Genomic DNA, 21,010 nt, shown 5'->3' with positions numbered 1-21,010 from the left:
GGGAGCAGTTTGGGCTGCCCTTGCTTTGCTTTCTGGGCCCTGCCCCTGCAGCAGGACCTTGAGATTTGCTCTGCAGCCGCAGAGGCTGGAAGCAGCCTGGGGTGAGAAGGAGCCCAAAGCTACTGTGTCATCCCCTGACTCCAGGACATGGGGCTTTGCAGGCAAGTGCAAATGCTGCGGGGGCCCAGCAGTGAGTCCCACCCCCTTCCAGCCCCCTGGGGAGGGCAGAGATGAGGCAGAAGGGGTCTGCAGGGGCACCGATTGCCTCCCCCACCCCTAGAGCATCACCCCCTCCCATTGCCACAGCTCACGGCCAGATCAGTGCTTCCACGGCCCCAGCCCCGGGGCGTCTGCACTGCACCGTGTGGGCTGAATCTACCCTCCGACGCCACCCGCCAGGCGGGACACTGGGTCTGGGGAGCAGGGAAAGGGCCCAAATCACTCCTTTCCCCACAAGGGACCCCTCGGTCTCATCCCCGTCACCCCTCGCCCAGCCCGTCTAGAGAAGCCAGCCGCTAGCTCTCGAGGCTGGTGCAGGGGGCTGCTCCACATCGGCCAAGGGGACCGATCCGGGAAGCATCGGACGCCTCCCTGCCCCTGGGGGAGGCTTCTGATGCCCGTCGGGCGCTGGCGGGGAGAGCGGGCCGGGGCGGGCCAGCCACGAGGCTCATCAGAAGGGCAGCAGGGAGGTGAGGGGCAGCTCCCTCTCGCCCAGCAGCGTGTCCCGCTTGAGGCTGCCCCCCCGGTTGACCACCTTGACCTTGAGGGACATCTTGCGGGCAGCGCTGATGCCCAGGCCGTCGAAGAAGAAGTCCTCGTTGAAGACGGGGTTGCGGCTGTTCTTGATGATGGTGCTGCGCTGCTTCTGCAGCTTGCCCGGGTTCAGGTGCAGCCCCACGCAGCAGTTGATGCAGGCTGCCCCCCTTGCTCAGGCTCAGCAGGTGCTCCCTCTGCTGCCGCTCGGGCCCCGGGGGCTCCGGGGGCGCCGGCGGCTGGGGCGGGGGGGTGGCACAGCGCAGGCGGCGCTGGGAGCTGGGGCTGGTGTCGGCCGAGCTGTCGTCGGTGGAGAGGGAGCTGTTGCGAGCCACCGAGTGCTTGAGCTTGATCACCTTGGCCTGGCTCTCCTGGCCGAAGAGCTTGAGCAGGGACACGGAGCGGGACAGCAGCGGGGAGCCGAAGGGCGAGGACTCGGCCGAGGAGCAGGTGTCGCTCTCGCCCCCGCTGAAGTAGCGGTAGGGGTTCATGAGCAATGCCCCCGTGTCGGAGGGGGTGAGATGGGCGCCGTCCCCGTTCACCTTGCCCCCTGCCCGGCGCTGGGCACTGGGGGAGGTCGTCTGAGCCTGGCACAGGCTGCCGTGCTCGCTGTGGAAGAGCGACTCCTTGCGCCGCGTGTGCGGGCTCTCCATGAGCGTGGCGAAGCCGTAGGAGGTCTGCGCCTTGGGCACGTAGGGCAGGGACATGGCCGTCTGGGCTTGCGGGTCGGCGTTGGTGCTGAAGTCCTCCTCGTCGGCCCACTCGTCGGCGCTCTCGATCTGGATGATGTGCCGGCTGGCTGCCTTCAGCAGGTTCTTGCTCTCCGAGGCGGCTTTGGCCGGGAGCCGCGGGCTGCGCTGGGGCTTGCGGGCCGACAGGTTCTGCTCGGAGGCCGAGGTGCTGAGCCCAGCCTTGGCCTTGGCCTCCGCCCCCTCGGCCTCGGGTGGCACAGTGGCCAGCTTGGGTGGGATGAAGAAGTCGGGGATCTTGTCGGGGGTCAGCACGTTGCTGTACAGGGGGCCCTTGGCCTGCTTGTCCCCCGCCTCGCCCGCCCGGGCCGCCCCGTTCTCCACCGAGCCGCGGATCCGCTCAAAGAGCCACATGCTGCGGGCGCAGGGGACGGGGCGGGGGCCGCGGGCACCCGGTGCTCCCCCTCTGCAAGATAAACAAGGACAGGGCAGGGCTTCATCCGTGGCAGTCGTGGCCACGGCCGGATCGGGGCCCCAACCTGGCCTGGGGAGGGGGCACCGGCAAGGATCGGGCCCTTCCCACGGGGCACCTGTCCAGCCTAGCCGGGGCGTCTGGGGTGGTGCCCGGCCCTGCCAGAGAGCACGAGGAGCCCAGCCCTGTCCATGGGAGGTGCAGCCGTCTGGCACGATGAGATGACACCACCTCCCTGCCCGGCTGCTCCCCCAGCTCAGGCAATAGCCGCCCCCATGCCCGCGGGGGGGGCTGAGGATCCACCCGAGCTCACCCCAGCTGGGCTATGCACCACCCTCCCCACCCCGCCAACTTCAGCCCATCACCGTCTGGGCTGAGACCAGAAGACTCGTGTCGGCAGTGGGTTGGGGGGCAGGCGCGCGCAGCTCGGCCGAGTCACCGGCTCAGCCCTGCGAGGGCCGGGCTGGGGGGGAAGGGGGTCGGCTTTGATTTACTCCAATCCTCCCGGGATGCGCAGTCGGCAAAGGCGGCAGGGTCTGTGCAGATCTAGGGGGCGAGGGGGGTCCCTGCTGGCCCCCCTTGCTCTGGCCTGGCTTTGGCAGCGATGCCCTGCCCTGCCCAGCCCTGCAGCCCCGAGCGCCTGGGGGAAGCCAAACCTCCTGCCTTGTTTAACTTCTTTCCCAGGAGCCGGAGCCCAGGGATGCCTCTAGTCCCATGCCAGCCCCTCCACAAATCCATACTGGGGGCAGGGAGAGGAGGGGAAGCAGCCACTGCAGAGCAGCTGGGGGCTGGAGAAGGGGCGCGGGGTGGGCTCTGTTGCCCCTCCACCCTTGCACCCAGCCAGGCATAGCCCCGCGGTCCTTGGATGCTGGAGGTGACCCCGGGCACAGAGCACCTGCAGGGCTGCACTGCCAGCCAGGTCCCTGCCATTGGGCACCTGCTGTGCCCCTCTGGTTCCCCCGGGACACCCCAGCCTATCCTCTGGGCTCTTCGGGGACAGCCAGGTGGCAAGTCCTTGCATGGGTGTTTTGAGACCATCGGAGGAGAGAGGCCAGTCTTTGGATGGCCAGCAGTGGAAGGGTTAACCGGAGGTACCTAGTTAGCCTCTCCCTACAGGGCCCCATGGGGGGTCAGGGATCGGCCCCCCAGGTCTCCCCCCCAGAGCCTAGGGTATCCCCTTGGCACGCACAGCCCCTGCTTTCCAGAACCGGCACGAAGTTTGTCACCAGGCACCTGTGGCTGGCTTTGCTGGGTGGGCTTCCCAGCTGGCACCTGGGCCGTGGCTTCCCTCGGCGGTGCCGATCTCCAGCCAACTTCAGCGTGGGGACCAAGGACGGGAGTTGGGGGGAACAGGATGGGAACTCTGCCAGCTCCCTGCTGCGCTGCCGGGGAGGCCAGGAGCCCGGCGGGGCACCGCCCGTGGGTGCCCCCCCATCCGGATGCAGCGAAGGAGAAATATCCTGCCTGCCTACGACACTGGCGCTTGGCTCCAGTCCTTCCCTCTCGAGGGTGCAAACTCCCTGCCCCGATCAGTGCAGACGCCCCTGCCCGCCGTGCCTACCTGTGGCTGGACGGTCCCCGGGAGCCCCGTGGGGAGGCAGTGTCCCCCAGCAGGCAGGTCCTAGCTCCCGGCCTGCGCGGCTGGCTCCGGGCTGGGAATGAGGTGCCCGAGACCTGCTGTCTCCTTTTATACCAGCTCAGCTGTCACAATTCATTCATTGCAGGCGCTAGAAACCTCCCAAATATAGACTTCAGCAGCCGAGCCGTATTCCTCCTAACACAGCTGCCGCTGGGTTTTTCCGTGGTTCCAGCTTGGCCTGGCTCAGCCTCCCGGGCGTGCTCCGACCCCGCTTGGCACCGAATAGCCCCCAGCCCCTGCCTTCCCTCTCTGCCTGCTGGACGGATCACGCCTGAGCCATCCCAAGAGCTGCTCGTGCCAGACGTGATCTCGCCCTGACGTCCCCTGGATGGCACGAAGTGACACGCCTGTCTGCACAAGGATGACATGGCCTCAAGCAGGGGCTGGGGAAGGCTTGACCCTCCCTGGCCCTTCTCCATACAGAGATCCAGGTAAGCCCAGCTGCTGCCAAGGGAGCGGTGGGCACGACCCAGGCCGAGGCACCATGGGTCCCAGCCCCGTCTCTTCCTCCAGGCGTGGCTCTGCACAGCGCGGGGACGATGAGTCTTGCATTCGCAGCCGGCCCGTGCAGAGATGCATGGCTCATCTTCCCGGTAGGGAGCCCTGAGATGGGCTCTCCCAGGCCTAACCTCCCCCCAATCCCTCCCGCTGCAGCCCCGAGCCAAGCGAGCCCGGTGCAAAGGTGCGCCGGCACGGCCGCCACGTGCGCGATCCAGGCACTTCAGCTCATCAAAGCACCTAATGAAGCCGACGGCTCTCAGCTGCCTGGCAGCCAAGCTCAAGGACCCGCCGAGTGGATTAAGTGCTTTAATATTGTCCAGGGGCGAGCGGGGAGGGAGAAAAGGCAGCGAGACATGCGGGGGTGGAGGCCAGGAGCAGGGGACTCTGCCGCTTTGCTGCCATGGCGGGAGCCGGGCGGGGGGTCTTAGGTCAAGCGAATGGGGGTCCGTCCATCCAGGGTAGGCGCAGCCCCTGGGGCCCATCCCAAGGGGAGCTGAGGCCTCGCAAACTCGCTTCGCACCAGCCTCCCCTGTTGAACCCATGGGAGGTCTTCAAGCGAGAGGACAGGCTCCGTGACCAGCCGCGGGACCCGCTGGGGTTCAGGCAGGTTCCAGTTGGGGTGTCCCAGGCAGGGCCGCAGAGCCAGGCGGGGCCAAGACCGTGCCTCCCTTTAAAAGATCCTGCCGAGCCCGGCACGGGAGAGGATTTTGCATCTTCTCAGGGCATCTGGCCCCGGGGCCGAACCATGCCGTCGTGCCAACAACCAGGGACTAGGCGTGTGCAGGGCCGCCCCCCGCGCCCCCAGCCTGAAGGGCAGAGGGTGCCCAGGGCGGTGTGAGCACCGCCTGTCCTCCCTCCCAGGACTCATGAGCCCTGAATTAACCGCTGCCCTTTTATGCCTTGCTTGGTTATTTAAATCCGCAGACACCCCTCTCCTTCCCGCATGAGCTGTTTGCTCTGTGAAGAACAATCGCCGTGATTTATGAGGTGTCTCGGCACATGGCGCAGCCTGACGGGAACGAGCCGCGGTCGCGCTCTCCCTCCCGCGAGCTCTGACGCTCTGGCCGGCCTACGACAGAGGCGCCTGCGGGGACGGGCGGGCTGGGGCGGGTGCCCGGGCAGCTCTGAGCAAGGGAAAGCGGGCAGCGTCATGGAGCAAAACCGGGACCTTCCACCGCCTGTGCTTTGCCAGCGCCTGCCTTCACCAAAGCCCTGCCTGGGATCCCTCTGGCCCTGGCATTTCAAATCAGGGAGCAAAGTCCTGTTCCCAGGAGGCTTTAGGGGGTCAAATCAAGGCAGCCTGGTCCTGCAGCGCCTCTTGAAGGCGGTAAGGAGGGGTCCCCCAAAGTACGGCTGGCTTGCAACGAAGGCAGTGAATCGCCCCGAGGCCCGAAAAGATGAAGCGGTTAAGGGTGAAGGAAGATCTGCACCGTCTAGCAAGCCTCTCGCCCATCAGGGCATCTCTTCCCGGGCAGGTCGGGCATCGACGAGGTAATTGAGGCATGTAGAGCGCAGATCAGACAGAGAACAGGACAAAAGGCAGGAGACATCCGGATGCAGGCAGGGATTACCCCGTGGGCTGTTCGAGATTTGGTGCCTCTCAAAAGTGGTCGGTTTTCTGAGGATGTCTGGATTCGTGTCCCCGGGTGCTTACCCCTCCTGGCAGCCTCTGCACAGAGGCTTGGGGGGTTACGCAGCGGGGGGTGGAAGAAATGTCGCTCGACGTTACCACCGCGGGGCCTCTGTTTCTTTGCTCGGCTGGTTTTTACCCATTTGAGACAGTCCTTGCTCCAACCCCAGCCCATCCTGCCTCGGGTCCTTCCTTCCCATCAGCCGGGAGGAGGGCAAACCCGCCCGGGGGGTCAAGCGGAGAAGGGGCAGAGTTTGCGTCCAGAGTGCCGGGGCTTTTCCATCCAGCCGCTGAGGCTTCGGTGATTCGGGAACAAAGCTGAGCTTGGGTTTGATGCCAAAGTAAAAGCAGATTCAGGCCTTTCCTGTCTTCCCAGGCTGCAGCTTCAGCTCAGACTGGAGGGGTTGGGCTAGCACAGTGGGGATGCTGGCACGTGCTTATTCCCCAGTACCCTACACATGGAAGCAGCCAGAGGGCTGGGCCCATCTCCCATGCGCAGGCTGGTTTCTCATATGCTGGCTGCTGATGGAAGGTCCTTCCCCCTGCTCCGTGCCCCCTACGCAGCGAAGGGACCAGGCATCGCACCTGGTGGGGGACCAGGCGCAGGGGTAGGATGGAGAGGTGGGGGTGGGGGGAGGAGATGCTTCGTGTGTGCAGAGTCCGGTCCAAGCAGCTGCAGAGCAATAGGCCTGGGACTGCCTATTGCAGGCAGTACGGTAGCACGGGGCCGGAGGGGAGGGAGGCAGAGGGTGGATCCCATCAGGGGAGGCCAGGAGAGCACTTAACAAAGGGCTGGTGTTTGCCTGCTCCTGCCTGGTGGGAGGACGGTAAATAGAGCAGAGCAGTGGTTGAGTTCCCAGGAGATCAACAAAGAGCCTGGCTGGGAGCCAGCCCCACCTGCCTCCTGGCCGTCCAGGTGACCAGCCCCGGGCAGGCGGGCTAGGGGAAGGGGCCACGTGCGCCGAAACGCGCCCATCCTCAGCCCGGTGCGGGGCGAGGGGGCGAGGCGGTGCTGGAAAGCCAGGCACCGAGCGCGCCAGGTCTGTCCCTCCAAAGGCCTGCCCCTTGTCCGTGGTCCCCGGCTCCAGTGCGTCTGCTTGTTCCCCCACGGAGAGCGCGGGAGCTATTTCCGTGCCCGGGAACTCGCGCCTTCGACAGGGTGAGAGAACAAAGTCGCAGGGTAAGCAGAAGCAGGCAGATGGATTGGGGGAGCTCGCCCGTCCCAGCTGGGGACTGGGCACGTGGGTCAGGTCGAACCCAGGGGACGTTCCCACCTGGACAACAGGCCTGGGTATCCCAGGGCCCAGCTGATGCGGCCCCAGTACAGACCAGTCCAGCAGCCTCCCCCATCCCAGCTGGGTGAGGAGCTCTCCGCGGATGATCAGGCCAGGCCATTCAGGGTGCTCCATCAGCACCCATGCTCCCTGCATTTCCCAGGGAGACATCCCCACCGTTGGCTGCCTTGGACAGAGCACAGGGGACCCTGACTCCAACAAGCAGCACGTGGTTTGGGGGCTCTGCTGTCTAGTAGCACACAGGCCCCCTTTGCACAGACCCCAGAAGACAAAGCCGTCGCTGGGTGGAGTCCCGCTGAGGTCTCTGCAACTAGTGCATGGGTCCCTAAGGTTATCGCTCAAAGTAATGAGCTGCAAAGCACTCGCAGACTGGGAAGGCGGCAACCTCAGCTGGCCCCACGGGCACCGAGCATGGCCTAATGCATGGGGCAGAGGCTACGGTGGAGGAGCCTGCCGCCGGAGCAGGGTCTTGCTCCCCAAAAACAGCCGTCGTGGGATGCAGGCAACTCCGAGATCCAGCTAGGAACGGCTTGGAAATAGGATGCCGGCAGTAGCGCTGAGCACAGATGCCTGGGGTGGGGTGTGCGGTTCGGGGAGGAAGAGAGCTGGGAGTTATCCAGCAAAACACTGGGGGAACTGGAAGATTCCCGTCCGCAGCCCTGGGTGCCAGGGCTCAGCGCTGCTGGGCCGGGCTGGCCACGTGCAGCATTAGGGCACCACCTGCTGGAAGCAGAGGCAAAGAGATCTGTGTCCTTGACCCGGCTTCCCGAAGCCCCCCGGCTACAGGAGACCCCCTCCACCATCCCATTTCCCTCCGTGCAGGCCTGCGGGAAACCTGCTGATGCAAAGGGGAGCAGGGCAGGGAGAGACCGGGGCTGGCTCTGACAGCCTGTTGACCCCAGCCCTAAATCCCCCCCCACCCCCCAATATTCGCGGGCAGACAGCCCTGGGGGCAGCGTGGCCTGAGCGCCCAGCGCCAGAGGAGGATGTCTTGATAAGCAGTGAGCTCCTTTGACGAGGGCATAGCCGCTGCATCGCCAGCCCCCAGGCTTTCTCCAGGAGCCTTGCAAGGTTTGGTGCTTTCTGTAAAGCCTCAGGTCCCCGAGTCATGGGATGAATGAAGAGAAGAAGTCAGGTCTGAGCTCAGAAACAAGTCCAAGTCCAGCCCCTGGCAGGAGGAGCTGACCCCTGGGCTATCCCCCTGGACAGCTGGCCTTGTTGCTTTTTTAAAGGCCTCTGGATTTGGAAGCCAACCTCATGATGTTTGGAGGCTTGGGGAGGGAGGCGCTGCTCAGCTCAGACCCCTGAGCATTTTTGGTGCGTGTGTGATGTCAGCCCAGGTCACGCGTGGATTGTCCCCATGCACCGTCCACCCAGGGCTGGGTGTGCTCTGCATGCCCGAGGTCATGGCGTTGGCCACGGGGCACGGTCCCTACCCCACAGCGGCTCTCCAGGCTCCACGGTGTTCAACCAGTCAAGTGGGTGAAAAGACTGCCACCGTGCGCATGCCCACTGAGCCTGCCGCCAGCCTGGAGGTATAGCCTCACTGCCCCACCCCGCTAAACAGAGGCATTGACTCTGAAGCCTACAGGTGACAGCGCCAGTCCTCCCACAACCAGCCATTTCCCTGCTAAGAAGTGCAGCAGAAGCACGCGACTAAAGTACTTAGCTCACCAGCGCCCAAAGGGCTTCCCTGGGGGCCGAGTCTGTAGGTCCTCGGTGATCCAGCCTCCAAACTCCCCTTTCTCCCCTCCGTGCACTGCTGCTTCTGCAGGGGCTGTCGGTCTCTGCAGACCGAACCAGCGTGGTTGCCAGGCCCGGTCCCTGGCCTGCTCCCGGGCCTGGTGTGCTAATTGCATTATTCATGTTCACACCTAACTCAATAAAAGCCTCATACATTTTTCATTTGAAGAAAGCGGCTGTGGCCTTTCCCACCTACCTTATCACAGAGCAGCGCGTGCTGGGGCTGGTGCTGCGGGGAGAAGTGTCCAGCCTGCTGCAGGAGGAGTGGCTGATAGACTGGGGCCGCTCTGAGCCTCCATCTGCCCTCTGATATAGATAACCCAGGGGTCAAGCCTGGGTTTCCTTCTGGGAAAGCTGCTATGGACTCATGAGGTCCCTCAGTCCCACCCCCAATGCAGCGGCAAGCTGCACTGCCCCTACCCCACCTGGGACGGACGCACGTCCGGGGCTTGGACCCCCCTGGGCTGTTGCTTGTCCCACTGCTCTGCTTATCTGACAGCAAGGACGGGGTTGTCCAGAGGCCTCATCAACACCCGCGCTGCTGGGTTGCCTATGCCCCAAAAAGTACAGGGTTGGATCTAGAGCCGCTGAGTGCAGCAGCCTTTGCTCAGCGCGCTGGGCTTGTGCCCCAGGCTGGCACTTTCAGCACTGAATCTCACGGCGGCAGAGCAGGTGCTGAGCGGTAGTTGATCCCCTGCCCCTCTCTCCCTACAACTTCCCCTGTGCCAAGGCCCCAGAAGACCTCCACTCCTAAGCATCACACCTAATGCGTGCAAACCGCCCCGGCGAAGACGGACACGCACCGGGCTTTCCCTGCTCTGTGTGTGTTTCCCGGGGACGGGGCGTGAGCGGGGGTGTCATTGGATTGCTGTTCTGTGCCTCGGAGACACGGGCCGTCAGTCATGTCATCCCAAATAGGCCGTGGGGACCAACGCGTGCATCAGATAGTCGGATCTAACGGAGATGAAACCCAGTAGTGGCTGCGGCACTGGAGAGAACCCGTCTCCCGGGACTTTTCAGAGCCGAAAAGCTGAGCCGAGTCCTCATCAAACCGATCTCGCTGCCTTTCCCGGCTCCTCCTTCCCCAGCAGATTCGGTGGCGGGGCCGGCATAAGCCCAGCCGACGCCAGCGTGTTCGGAAGCAATTAAAACCCTCAACTCAAGCATCAGCTCTCAGCGGCCCCGAAGCCGACAGGCCTGAGCTGCGCCGGTAATTGGTAGAAGGTGCCGACTCCGTCTCAGGTGGTGACAGAAGAAGAAAGCGCGGCTCCGGCAGCCTCGTCGTGCCTCGCTCGAGGGGGACGATGCAATTATCTTTGCAAGCCCATTACGAGACGAGACGGCAAAAAATAGCAGCGGCGGTGGCAGCGCTGCGTCCCTGGAGGTGTCTCCGGGAAAGCGATGCATTCGTTACCGGGCCGTACGTCACTCGGGGTTGGATTCATCCATTTGGCCGGCGGCACCGAGAACCAGGCGCTTCCCACCCAAAGGGGCAGCCGGGTCTGACCCACCCCTGTCGGGCCAGGCCTTGCTTTCATTGGGGACGAGCAACCCAGCCCGACGTCTCGAGAAGCAGCCCAGCACGGGACCAGCATCGCTTGTACAACAGGGCACCGAGCAGGCTTGGCTGGGATCAGGGCCCTATTGTGCCAGGTGCTGCACATTTATGTAGGGAGAGCTGGTGCCCACATCAGGGACCGGCTGGATAGAGAGAGAGCAGAGAGATAAAGGGACGGGTAATTATCTGCCGGGAGATGTGACCCTGCTGCAGTCCCTGGGAGTTGGTGACGGAGCTGGGAAGAGAGCTCCTGTCTCCTGGTGCTCCCCTCATTAGCCAGGCCTTAAGGCTGCCGGAGATTTGCAATTAACTGCCCCCCACGAAAATTGAGGGCTGAGATGCTGCCTTTGAAAATCCAGGGGTTGAAACCACAAGGAAGAAGCTGCAATAACTGGGGTGGAGTCCATGGGGGTTTGCTGTCCCCCCCGCCCGCGGATAAGCAGACGGGGCAGCACCTGTGGTGCCAAGATGCCCCAGTCTCTGTGCAGGTCGCTGTTCTTGGCACGGCCCAGCCAGCTCCTTGCTCCCCTTTGAACCGAGCTGTTCATTAACCAGTGATGAATGGCAGCTCGGAGCGGGAGCTACATGCCTGGCTGCGCCAGTGCCAGGCGCAGCCCAGCAAGAGACGGGCACTGCTCAGGGACACCCCAGCCCTGGGCATCCCAGCTGGGGGCAAAGGAGCCCCCACCTGCAGAGAGCTCGGCTATTGGAGCATGGTCCCTAAGCCAGGAGCCACGTAGGCAAGGGACCAGCCGCTGCTTGGGGCCAGATCGGGAGTCCGCGGCGGGAGACGCGCTGGCCTGACTGGGGCTGGCAGGAGCTGGCAGCAAGGGCCAGGAGCACTGATGTGTGTCAGAGTCAACGCACCTGCTGGGCGTGGCTCTGCTTCTCCGGGGCTGGCACCAGCCTTTCCTGCTGGCATCGATGCCCGTCCCTGGGGCACGGCGGGCACAGAGCACAGGCAGGGCAGGCAGCCTGGCAGGGCCTGTTCAGTACTGCCCCCGGTCCATGATACATCCATCTCTCCATGGCACAGCCGGGCTCTGAGGTCTGCACCCCCCCTGCACCGACACACACGCTCCAGGGAGGGTCCCGAGCCCAAGCCCAGGGGGTATGTGGTCCCTGCCCCAGTTCAGGACCAGCACCCACCATGCTCTCCTAACACCCCCTTAGCAGGGTCTCTGGGGCACAAAGGGCCTTCCCAAACCCCGCCAGGGCATCACCTCCACCCACTGGAGGGACACAGCCCTGCCAGGGTGTCCCCCCCCAAATGGGGGCAGATCCCACTGCAGAGGGTCTGTCAAGGCAGAGGCAAGAAGAGGCCGGGGGGCCATTTCTGGGTTTAATTAGAAACATATTCCAAACGAGGAGGCTCTCGGGACAGCAGGCGTCCACACAGGTCTGTCCTGCCCCGTGCCGCAGCGTGGGGGGGTCCGTCCCCAGGGGTGGGTGCTCAGCCCTGCGGGCACCGCGTGAGCCCTGTGCAAAGCAGCGCAGAGCGCGAGCCTGGTGCTGCCGGGCGGGACGTGTGCATGGGCCCCTGCGGGATGCCGGCGGCAGGGCGAGCGGGGACAACGATCCTGACCCACAGGGGCCAGCCCTTGCACGATGGGGAGCCCGTTACCCCCCAGCCCACCGTGCACGGTGCCAGGAGGCAGGGACCAGCGATGCTCCAAGCAGTGCTAACCTGAGCCGAGCTGCAGGGCAGCAAATTGCCCCCTCCCCGCCCCAGCCCCCTGCCCAGAGGGTGACTGGGCAAACAGGAGGGTGGGGAAGAGACAGAGCCCTCTCCTAGGCAGGACTGCAAGGTGCTGGCATAGCCTCAGGCTGGCGGAGGGCATGCGGGTGGGGGGCAGATCCATCCACCCTGCCCCCAGCAGCTCTGCTCTTCTCTCTTCCAAGGCCTTTGAACCCCCTGGTGCAATGAGCCTCGTGCTGGTAGGAGCTCTGCATGGCAGGCACATCCTCCCCCACCTGCTGAGGCCTCCCCTCTGCTCCGGGGGTCCTAAGCAGCTGACCTTGGAGCCCAGCAGCCCCCACCTATAATGACCCTACCCCCCACCGCTCTGCCTGCAAGGCAGCTCAGGCGATTTCCTCCTCCCCCATTTTACAGAGGGGGGAAACTGAGGCACAGAGTGGTGACACCACTTGCCCACACCTTCTCCCTCCCTGCACTTCTCCCCCCCAGCCCCGAAGGAAGTCAGCAGTAGAGCAAGGAGAAAGGAGCCCAGGCGTCCTGGCTGCCGCGCTCTGCTCTCGAGCGTGTCGAGGGAACAAGGACGGCCGGGGGGCCGGGGTGGGGCCCGTTCCTGGTCCGTCGGTGCCAGGCTCCGTGGCGGGGCAGGGAGGGGGAAGGGGAGCATTGCTCTCACACATGTTGGGTAAATAGCATTGCCCCGTCCCAGGCGGGAGCCCAGCTGCCGGGGGCTGCCGGTCGCAGGGGTGGGATGGAGCGCGGCGACCACCTGCGGGAGACAGAGGGGGGGTGGGACGTGGCCGCAGTCCACAGCAATCCCCATCGGACCCCCCTGCCTGTCCCCCCCCAGACGAGGGGCAGCACTCAAGGGCCCCTATGGCTGGGCCGATTGAGGCACCCCCTAAGCCCGGGCAGGGGAGAATCGGGGTCCCCACACAGGGTGGGTGCTGGCTACGCACCCAGCGGTCACTGCTTCCTGGCCACCACCTGCCGCAGGTGCAGCTCGCTCTCGGCCGCCACGATGGGCTGCTGGTTCTGCAGGTGGAAGTTGATGAGGTGGCTGATGCTCTCGAACAGCACGTCCTTGGTCCTCACCTGGGGAAAGGGAGCGCAGGGGCTGGGGGACAGGACCCACGGGGCACTGCCCGGGGCACGGGGCAGGGGGAAGGGAGCACGCCAGCCTTACCACGCCTTCCGGATCCACCAGCAAGAGGTGCTTGAGCTGCCCGCCGTGCATGCCCGTGAGGACATACTGCCCCGGGTTGGTGATGCTGTCCCGCACCAAGAAGTCCCCGTCCACCTGCAGCAGCTTCTCGGCGTCCCGCCGGCTCATCTTCCCGTGGTACCAGGGCTCCCGTTTCAGCTGCTCTTCCGTGGGGGCGATGGGGGCCTTGCGGGTGGGGGGGCTGGGCCACCGGTCCTCCAAGGGGGGGCTGGCACTGCCCGCTGCCACTGTGCACTCGTGCAGCTTCAGGGCATCTTCAAAAGGCCCTGAGAGAGGGGCACAGAGGAGATGGGGGCAGCTCGCAAGGCTTTGGCATGGGCAGCCACTCGAGCCAGGATCACAGCACCGAGCTGCAGCCCAGAGCATCCCTCTGAGTCCCCTGGGCCAGCCGGGGAGACCCCCCTCCCCACCCCAGCTCCCTGGCCACGATCACCCCCCAGTGCTGCTCTTACTCATATCAAAGAGGTCCTTTTTGGGGCTCTCTTCCGGCACCCCGTGACCCCCAGGCTCTGCCTCCCAGCCATCCAGGCTCTGCGTGTTCACATACATGTGGTCCTCGTAGTCGCGGGGTCCCAGGGGCTGCCCGTCAGCCTGCAGGTACCCGTCGCAGGGCTGGCCTGGAAGATACAGCCATGCCCGCTGGTCAGCTCCAGCAGAGCCCCGGAGAGAGAGGGCACAGCTCCCCCATCGCTCCATGGCCTCCTGTCTCATTGCACGGAGATGCCAGCTCCAACCCTGGGGGGCATATTGGCCCACAGTGGGCTCCCTGTCCACCCGCCAGGACCCCCAGAATTAGCGCTTCCACCCTGAGCCTCTCGGGACCTCCTAGCCCCCTGCACGTGTCTCCCCCCCCACCCCATCCTGCGTCCCAGGGTAGCTGCAGCTCCCCTCCCTCCAGGGCCTCCCCCTGGTGCCCAGCACTCCAGCCTTTAGGCTGCTTCTTATGCCCAGGGGCAGACGCCTCCTCCCATGGGTCCAACCCTGCCCCAAGGAAAGGAGCAGCAGCTCCCCCAGAGCGGGTGAGACCAGGATGGGACCCAGTGACACCCACCCCCACTCCCTTGCCACTGCCCGCGGGGCTTCCTTGGCCGCCCACCCTGTGCCTATGAATTAGTGCCCGTTAAAGGATCTCTCTGCACTGACCATGGGCATCAACATCCCAGGGGGGGCCTGGGTGGCTGCTCGGGTCCCTCCGGAGTGGGAATCCAGCCTGCGAAGCACAATCAGCCCCTGGTCAGCACTCAGGACCCGCACGGTGGCAGGGACGGGGCAGGGGCTGGGCACTGACATGGGATGCCGGCGAGGGACCACCGGGATATTGTGGCCTGGGACACGCGTGCTAACTACCCCATGGCCTGTCCAGCTGTGGGAGCCAGCCTGAGCCTGGCATGCAGCCTGCAGTGCCCAGCCCCTGGCTCCTGCAAGGCTGCTGCCCTCGGCCCGCTACCCCCACCCCAGTGCTGGTGCAGCGCGTCCAAGAGCCCCCAGAGATTTGAATCCAGGATCTATCCGGGATTTGCCCCCTGGCCTGGCCCAGGCCCTTCCTCTGGACAAAGGGAAGCTGCAGCCATCTGCCCGGGGTGGGGGTCACGTGGGTCAGGAAATCTGGGCATGTGGCTGCTCTGGGCATCTCCTAAAGTCCTGCAGAACTTCCTAGGCTGGAATGGGGAGAACCCACCACCTCCCCTATGACGTAGAGGGAAGCCCTGCAATGCCAGCAACCAGCCCCCACCTCTCCCTGAGGATGAGATTGGGGTCAGGGCAGGGTGCTGAGGCCCCGGGGGCAGGGGGCCGGGTGCTCACGTGGCCCAGTGGTGGCCCGTGCCGGAGCCGGGAGTCGACGAGCCCCCCCAGGGGCGGCTCCTTGCCGGGGATGCTGTTGTAGTAGTCGTGCTCGCCCGCGTCCTCCTCGTCGCCCCACGCCGAATCCTCGGGGCCCAGCACTCTGCAGGGACAGCAATTAGAGGCCACAGCTGGAACAGCCCAGGACCCAGAGTTGAGGCATCTAGAGCCGTTGCAGCATCCCTGGGCACAGCCACGGCAACCCAGGCATCCTAGCCCCCGGGGCCAGGGCGCCTAAGGACCCGGCCCCCCACGGCAGGGTGCCCCCAGCCCTCCGGCAGTGCCACCCCAGCGCCCGTGCCCCTACCTATCGGGCGGCACCACCGCCTTCGGGGGGCTGTGCAGGTACTGCTTGAAGCGCAGCTCGAAGGCTTGCCCCACCGTGTTGATGACGCTCTGGGCCAGCCCGTCGCAGCACTCCAGGATGTGGCACGCTGCGGACGGACCGGCCGACAGACGGACAGACAGGCGGGTCAGGAAGGGGCGGGTGCCTTGCACCCTCCTTGTCGTGCCACCTACCAGCCCCCTCCCCAGGGCACCCCATTTAGCCTCCCCATCACCCATCCTCCGGTGTCTGCCCACTCCTCCTCACCTCTTTGGTTGATGGGGTCCTTGGCCACGTATGCCACGTAGTCCGTCGTGTCCTGGAGGCAGAGGCAGGGTCCGTTACAAGGGCCCAGGGTTCGGCCTGGCAGGAGCCCTGGGTGTTAATATGCCCAGCCCCGCACTGGGAGACCCCCGCTCCTTCCAGGAAGAGCCTGCCCCTCTGGAGGGCTGCAGAGGCAGCTGGAGCTGGGCTGATCCCATCCCTTAGGGACCGTCATGGGGCCGGCAACCCCCACTGGGCCCCGGTCCCATCTGGGGGACGGTGGTCCCCTTAGTACCCGCATGGGAGATAATGGACATACTACTCCTGGCAGCTTGTGAGGGAGGGAGCTCCTTGCAGCCCCGCAGGGATGGAGATGCAGGGTCCCCAGCCCCCTCAACAGCGAGGAGGGGAGGCCAGGTAGGGGTGTCTCCCACCTCCCCACCCTCGGGGGTCCCGGGGCAGAGACAGGAGCCAGCAGCCGGAGCTGAACCTGCCCTGAGCCCGCAAGACAACTGGGGCTGCATGTTGCCCGCATGCAAGGGCAGCACAGAGGGTGGCAAGGGGGGAAAGGGGCTCTTACTGTGTCCCCCCCGGAGGCGAAGGAGATGGACTGCATGTGGTGGTTGGCGATGATCTGCGGGCACAGAGGGGCAGAGGCAGGGACGGTCAAGCACCAGCCCCTGGTTGCAAGCACAGAGGCTAGAGCCCCCCTCCTACCCAGGACCCCAGTCCCCGCCCCAGGACCTGCAGTCCCCCACCCCTGTGCCTCCGGTTTCCTGGAAGGGGATAGTTCCTCCAAGGCTTGCAGGAGAAAGCCTTGCCTAGCAGGCGGAGCACAGGGCTGGCCCCAGAGCCACCCGCATCCCCCACCCAGCCCTGGTGCTACAGCCTCTCCAGGGCTGGATGGTTGTGGGGCCGGCGGAAGCTGGGACCCTTGAGACCGGGCACAGCCAGGGCAGCTGCACCCCTGCCGTGCCCCCGACTCACCTGCCGCGTGGTGGGGACCATGAGGTTCAGCCCGTCGATGGAGATGTTGACGGCGATGCTCATCCCAGCAAAGCGGAGGTTGCTCTTGCCCAGGATGGAGAAGAGAGCTTTGTTGGGAGCCTGCCCGGAGAGACACAGCCGCGTTACCGTTACCGGGGGGGTTTCAGATGCTGATTTGGGGGAGCAGGCAGAGCGGGAATTCAGAGCTGGGGCCTGGCTTTCAGAGGGGCCGCAGCCCCCACCAATGCCCATTAGCACAGAGGGTGTCTGGGCAAACTAGCCAGCTGGATGGGGTGTGCAGGAGGACAGAGCAGGAGACTCTGGGGAGTAAGCGTGGGCAGGATCTGGCCCTCCAGCTGCCCCACTCCCCTCTCCAAAGCCTGTCTGGCTCCCAGACGGAGCCACGCGCCCACATCCCCACGCCCTGGCCAGCCTGCCCTTGTCCCTCCACCAGCCAGCGACACGCGGCTCCTGCCCCCAGCACTGGCCCTCCTGCCTGTCCTAACCACTGCTCCCTGCTGCCCAGACCCAGAGCACACGGGGCGCAACCCACCTTCTTCTTCCAGGCCCCCTTGACGCCAGGCACAGCCTCGTACAGACGGTTGATTGCCTCCCTGCAAGCAAAGCGTTGCCTGGGCGCGGAGTCAGCCCCGCAGCCCCTGCACCCGGACGCCTGGGTCCACCGGTCCCCACCATCCTGCCCCACTGCGCTCCCTGGAGCTAAGACGCTGCCTCCAGCCTGCACCGCATCCCCGGGGGCAGGGACGGGGAATGGTCCCAGGGGCCCTGCAATGACGTCCAGCTGTTCTTGCCAGGCAGAGCTCTTTAATAATTCAGCACCAGGCACTTTGCGCTCCTGCTCCTGCCTCTAAGTGGCAATCAGGGCCTTGGGGCTCCCCAGGGACTGCGCTCCCGGCTGGAGCCTGCCACCAGCTCCAGCAGCCTGGGGAGAGGGGGTGGAGAAAGGGGGCAGCAGCAGTGATGGGGGGAACTGTCCTGGCAATGGATCCGCTGAGGGCAGCCGGGAGGGTCCCGTGCAGATGCTGAGGTGCCCCAGTGGGAAAGGGAAGCCGGCCAGGGCTCAGGGTGAAGATCACTCCGTCAGCACCCAGCTCCGCATGCCCTGGGCAGCCTGGCACAGCCGCTGCTAGGGGAGAGGGCACCCAGCCCAGATGCCCTGCAAAGCCTGCCTGGCTTGCACCTGCCTGGTGGGGGGTGGCCAGCACTGCCAAGTCGGTCCCTGGTACCCAGCCATCCCCTGCGACCCCAGCCCCAGACTTGAGCCCTGGGCAGGGGGCCTTGTTCAGTGTCTCTGGACACCCCCCTGCCCTTGATGGAGGCTGAGCCTCCAGGCACCCTCTCCCCACACTCGTACCACGGGAGCCAGGGGGAGGGGCACCGAGCCATCGATACTCCCTGGCGACTGCACCCCGGACTAGAGCCCCCGCCCCCTCCCCCGCCCCTGCCATCGATCGGCTGCGTCAGCAGGCAGCAGAGCCCGTGATCCTGCCCTCGTCCCCGAGCCCCAGCTCCCCCTCTCCATCCGCCTGGGCTCCCCCCACCCCATGGGGGGGGACTCGGTGTGGATCCAAGACAGCCCCGAACCAGCAGTCAGAGCTGGTCCTTCTGCCCCACGCAGGGCCTGGACTCGCCCAGCCAGCGGGGACGTTCGCAAGGACGTGGGGGGTCTTACCGGGTCACCTGGGTCCGCGTGTTAAAGTCCAAAGACCGCATGGAGCGCAGCACTTCGATGCAGCCCATGTACTGCAAGAGAGGGGGGCATCAACCAAGCTGAGCTGCCCCGGGCCCGGCCCCACTCCCAGACACAGTGGCCAGGGCAGGCAGGGAGGGGGGTAGTTGCAGGGCACCCAGCAGGCAGTGGGGATGTCCAGTCTGTGCCCCACGGCCACAGCTGTGAGCCAGGGATGCCCAGGGCACCCATGCTGCTACCCCCGTGTGCCATCCATCCACCCCCCCAGCCCCCTTCCCAGCTCTGGTGACTTCCTAGCTGGGTGCTGAGACCTTTGTATGGGTGGGACTCGTCCCTGGGTGACCCCTCCCAGCCCCCAAGCCTCGTGCCGCCCAGACAAGGAAACCTCCTGGTGCCCCCACACTTATCCCCAAGGAGCAGAGGAGGGAAACTGAGGCACAGCAGTGGTGGCAGCGAATGCGGTGCCAGGTGAGAGCCTCCAGTCTGGGGGGTGTCAGATTGGATAAGCGCAATGTGTCCCCCCACGAACGGAGCTGCTGAGCCCCTGCCCTGTGCTGTCCCCAGCCCCCACAAGCCATCCTCCCACCCCAGCAGTAGCTGCATTTCTGCAGTGGGTAGTGAGTTCGTGCAGCTGTCAGCACCCATGGATAACAAAGTTTGTGGGGGGAGACGTGGCTGGATGAAGGTGCTGGGAGCAGAGCTGGGAGTGTGAATCATGCTGGCGGCAGGGTGATGCATGGGGGCGCTTGTCTCTGCCAGCCAGGACTCCAGGCAGGGACCGGGGCAGCACCCCAGGCTGCCCTTCCAGCACCTGGCTCCCAGCCGGCTGGCTCAGACACCTCCCCAAGCCAGAGCCCCCATCCCAGTCCATGTGGGGAGATAGCTCCGGTGTCTCCTGCCCCCACAGCCAGGCTCTCCCTGCCCCCAGGCTGGGATCACTGACCGCACCTGGGACTTTGCACAGATGTCCCTGCGGGGCCTCATGGCCTGATGGCACTTGGCAGCTGCCTCTTGGGGCAGGGAAGGGGCTGGGGATGGGGGAGGTGGACTCAGAGCTGCTGGCCCAGCTTGGCTCCCTGGGGCAGGGCTGCTGTGGGAAGGGCAACGGTCCCACTCCCCCTGAAGCAAAGCTGTGCGGAGTGGGGCTCTCTGCGGTGTCCACACCCTGGCTCCACCCCAGGTGAGCAGGGGCTAGTCCCCCATAAACCAGCCCTTCCTCTTGGCCCCTTCCCCACAGTGTCTGGGCTGTGCCCCACATCCAGAACCAGCCTGAGGGACCAAGGCAAACACCCCTCATTTTACAGATGGGCAACTGAGGCACAGAGGCAAAGTGATGTGGCCAAATGATGGGGGGGGCAGTGAAAGAGCAGGGACAGAGCCTGCTGCTGGTGTCGGTCAGGAGGGTCCCACCTCCCTCCAAGCCAGTTACACCAGGGCCAAACAAGAATGGAAGGGGCAGCGTGTCTCTTGGCGGTGAGGAGGGGCTGGGAGCCAGGAAAGTGGGTCCTGCCCCCCGGGTATGCTCTGCCCTGCTCTGCCTCAGTGATGCCCTTGGGGGCCGGGGGGAGGAGAGACAGACGTGCTCCCCTCTACCCTAAGCTGGATGCTGTGCTCCATGCACCTGCCCAGGATGGGACCCCTTGGGGAATGGCCTCATCTGAGACTGAGCATCTCAGCCATGGCCTGCCCCCCCCCCCCAAGGGCCTGGTTCCACCTCCCTGGACATCCCCTGGTGCAAGGGCTCCCACCCTCCGATGCAGCCTGCCAAGCTCCAGCTGGGTGGGGGGACCTTGGAGAATCCCAGCCCCAAATCCAGGGCCCCATCCCCTTTCCCCTGCCAGCTCCTAGCCCCCGAGATTAGAGAGCTGGGGCCAGGGCAGGCAGGGCCCTGGGGGGATGCTTGCCTGCCTGGCTGGGTTGGGTGGTGGAGGGAGGAAGGAGCAGAGAAAAGCGCTTACCCGGACGATATAGGAGACGCCTGGACCCAGGACCCTCTCGTCGGGGTGCAGCCAGCCCTGCGCCGGCTTGTTGATGAAGCTGCCCTTGCGGTTCCACTCCTCGCCGGCCGGCTGTCCCCCCTCGCCCCGGGGGGCCTTGCGGGAGCCCCCCGCCCCGCCGCGCAGCCGGCTCATGACCTGCAGGGAACACGGCGTGGAGCAGACGGGCTCGCAGGCGCCCAGCACGGCCGCCAGGCCCGAGGGGGCCCCCCCAGCCTCCCCCGGCCCCCCGGCCTTGGCCGGGGGTGACAGGTCCTTGCTGGCGCTGGAGGGGCTGCGGCTGAGGAAGCCCGAGGGGGCCGAAAACTTCCACTGGGGCATCTTGGGGATGAGCGTGCAGAAGGTGGTCACGGCCTCCTGCTCCTCGCCCAGCGTGGGGCAGGGGGGCGCTGGGGCGGACGCCGGGGGGGCCGGGGCCGGTGCGGCCGGGGCCACCTTGCCACTCATGGCTGGGGCCGGCAGTGGGTCCTCAGCCGGTGTCACGGAGGCGTTGTGGAAGCGCCCATACTTGGGCTCGGCCAGCATGCCCTACGAGCTCGGCGTCCTCGCCCGGCTCTGCGCTGCACTCCCGCCTGCCCGCCTGCCTGCCTGCCCCGCGCTCCCCCGGGGAGGCTCAGCTCACACGATGATGTCATGGTGCGATTGCTCATCGCCGGCAGACCGGCGGCGGCCGGCGGCGCCGC

General features: G+C 65.7%; 2 protein-coding genes across 7 annotated transcripts in view; both read right to left on the bottom strand.

The window, feature by feature from the left end:
* Positions 1–296: 296 nt before the first annotated feature.
* C2CD4C (C2 calcium dependent domain containing 4C) lies at positions 297–3,649 on the bottom strand. The gene is given in 3 exon segments (XM_025196331.1): positions 297–931; positions 933–1,908; positions 3,476–3,649. Coding segments are annotated over 2 exon segments (1,185 nt in total). The 5' UTR covers positions 1,857–1,908; positions 3,476–3,649; the 3' UTR covers positions 297–670.
* Positions 3,650–11,614: 7,965 nt separating this feature from the next.
* SHC2 (SHC adaptor protein 2) overlaps positions 11,615–21,010 on the bottom strand; it is a 15,295-nt gene continuing 5,899 nt past the window's right edge. For 5 of the 6 annotated variants that reach the window (XM_025196542.1, XM_025196539.1, XM_025196540.1 and 2 more), the window contains 13 exons: positions 20,289–20,465; positions 18,313–18,383; positions 17,173–17,233; positions 16,620–16,739; positions 16,213–16,266; positions 15,636–15,687; positions 15,351–15,477; positions 15,005–15,146; positions 14,345–14,411; positions 13,654–13,818; positions 13,163–13,467; positions 12,936–13,071; positions 11,615–12,745 (listed from right to left, as the gene is read on the bottom strand). In XM_025196542.1, coding sequence (XP_025052327.1) covers positions 12,943–13,071; positions 13,163–13,467; positions 13,654–13,818; positions 14,345–14,411; positions 15,005–15,146; positions 15,351–15,477; positions 15,636–15,687; positions 16,213–16,266; positions 16,620–16,739; positions 17,173–17,233; positions 18,313–18,383; positions 20,289–20,462 — 1,467 coding nt within the window. In that variant the 5' untranslated portion in view covers positions 20,463–20,465 and the 3' untranslated portion in view covers positions 11,615–12,745; positions 12,936–12,942. Of the gene's footprint in view, positions 12,746–12,935; positions 13,072–13,162; positions 13,468–13,653; positions 13,819–14,344; positions 14,412–15,004; positions 15,147–15,350; positions 15,478–15,635; positions 15,688–16,212; positions 16,267–16,619; positions 16,740–17,172; positions 17,234–18,312; positions 18,384–20,288; positions 21,005–21,010 lie in introns of those variants that run through there. The other variant, XM_006017463.3, reaches the window with a different exon arrangement.

This window comes from Alligator sinensis, unplaced genomic scaffold (genome assembly GCF_000455745.1).
Source record: "Alligator sinensis unplaced genomic scaffold, ASM45574v1 scaffold1295_1, whole genome shotgun sequence".
Classification (NCBI taxonomy): Eukaryota; Metazoa; Chordata; order Crocodylia; family Alligatoridae; genus Alligator; species Alligator sinensis.
The sequence above is the reverse complement of the archived record's forward strand: the minus strand, read 5'-3'. Positions and strand labels throughout refer to the sequence as shown.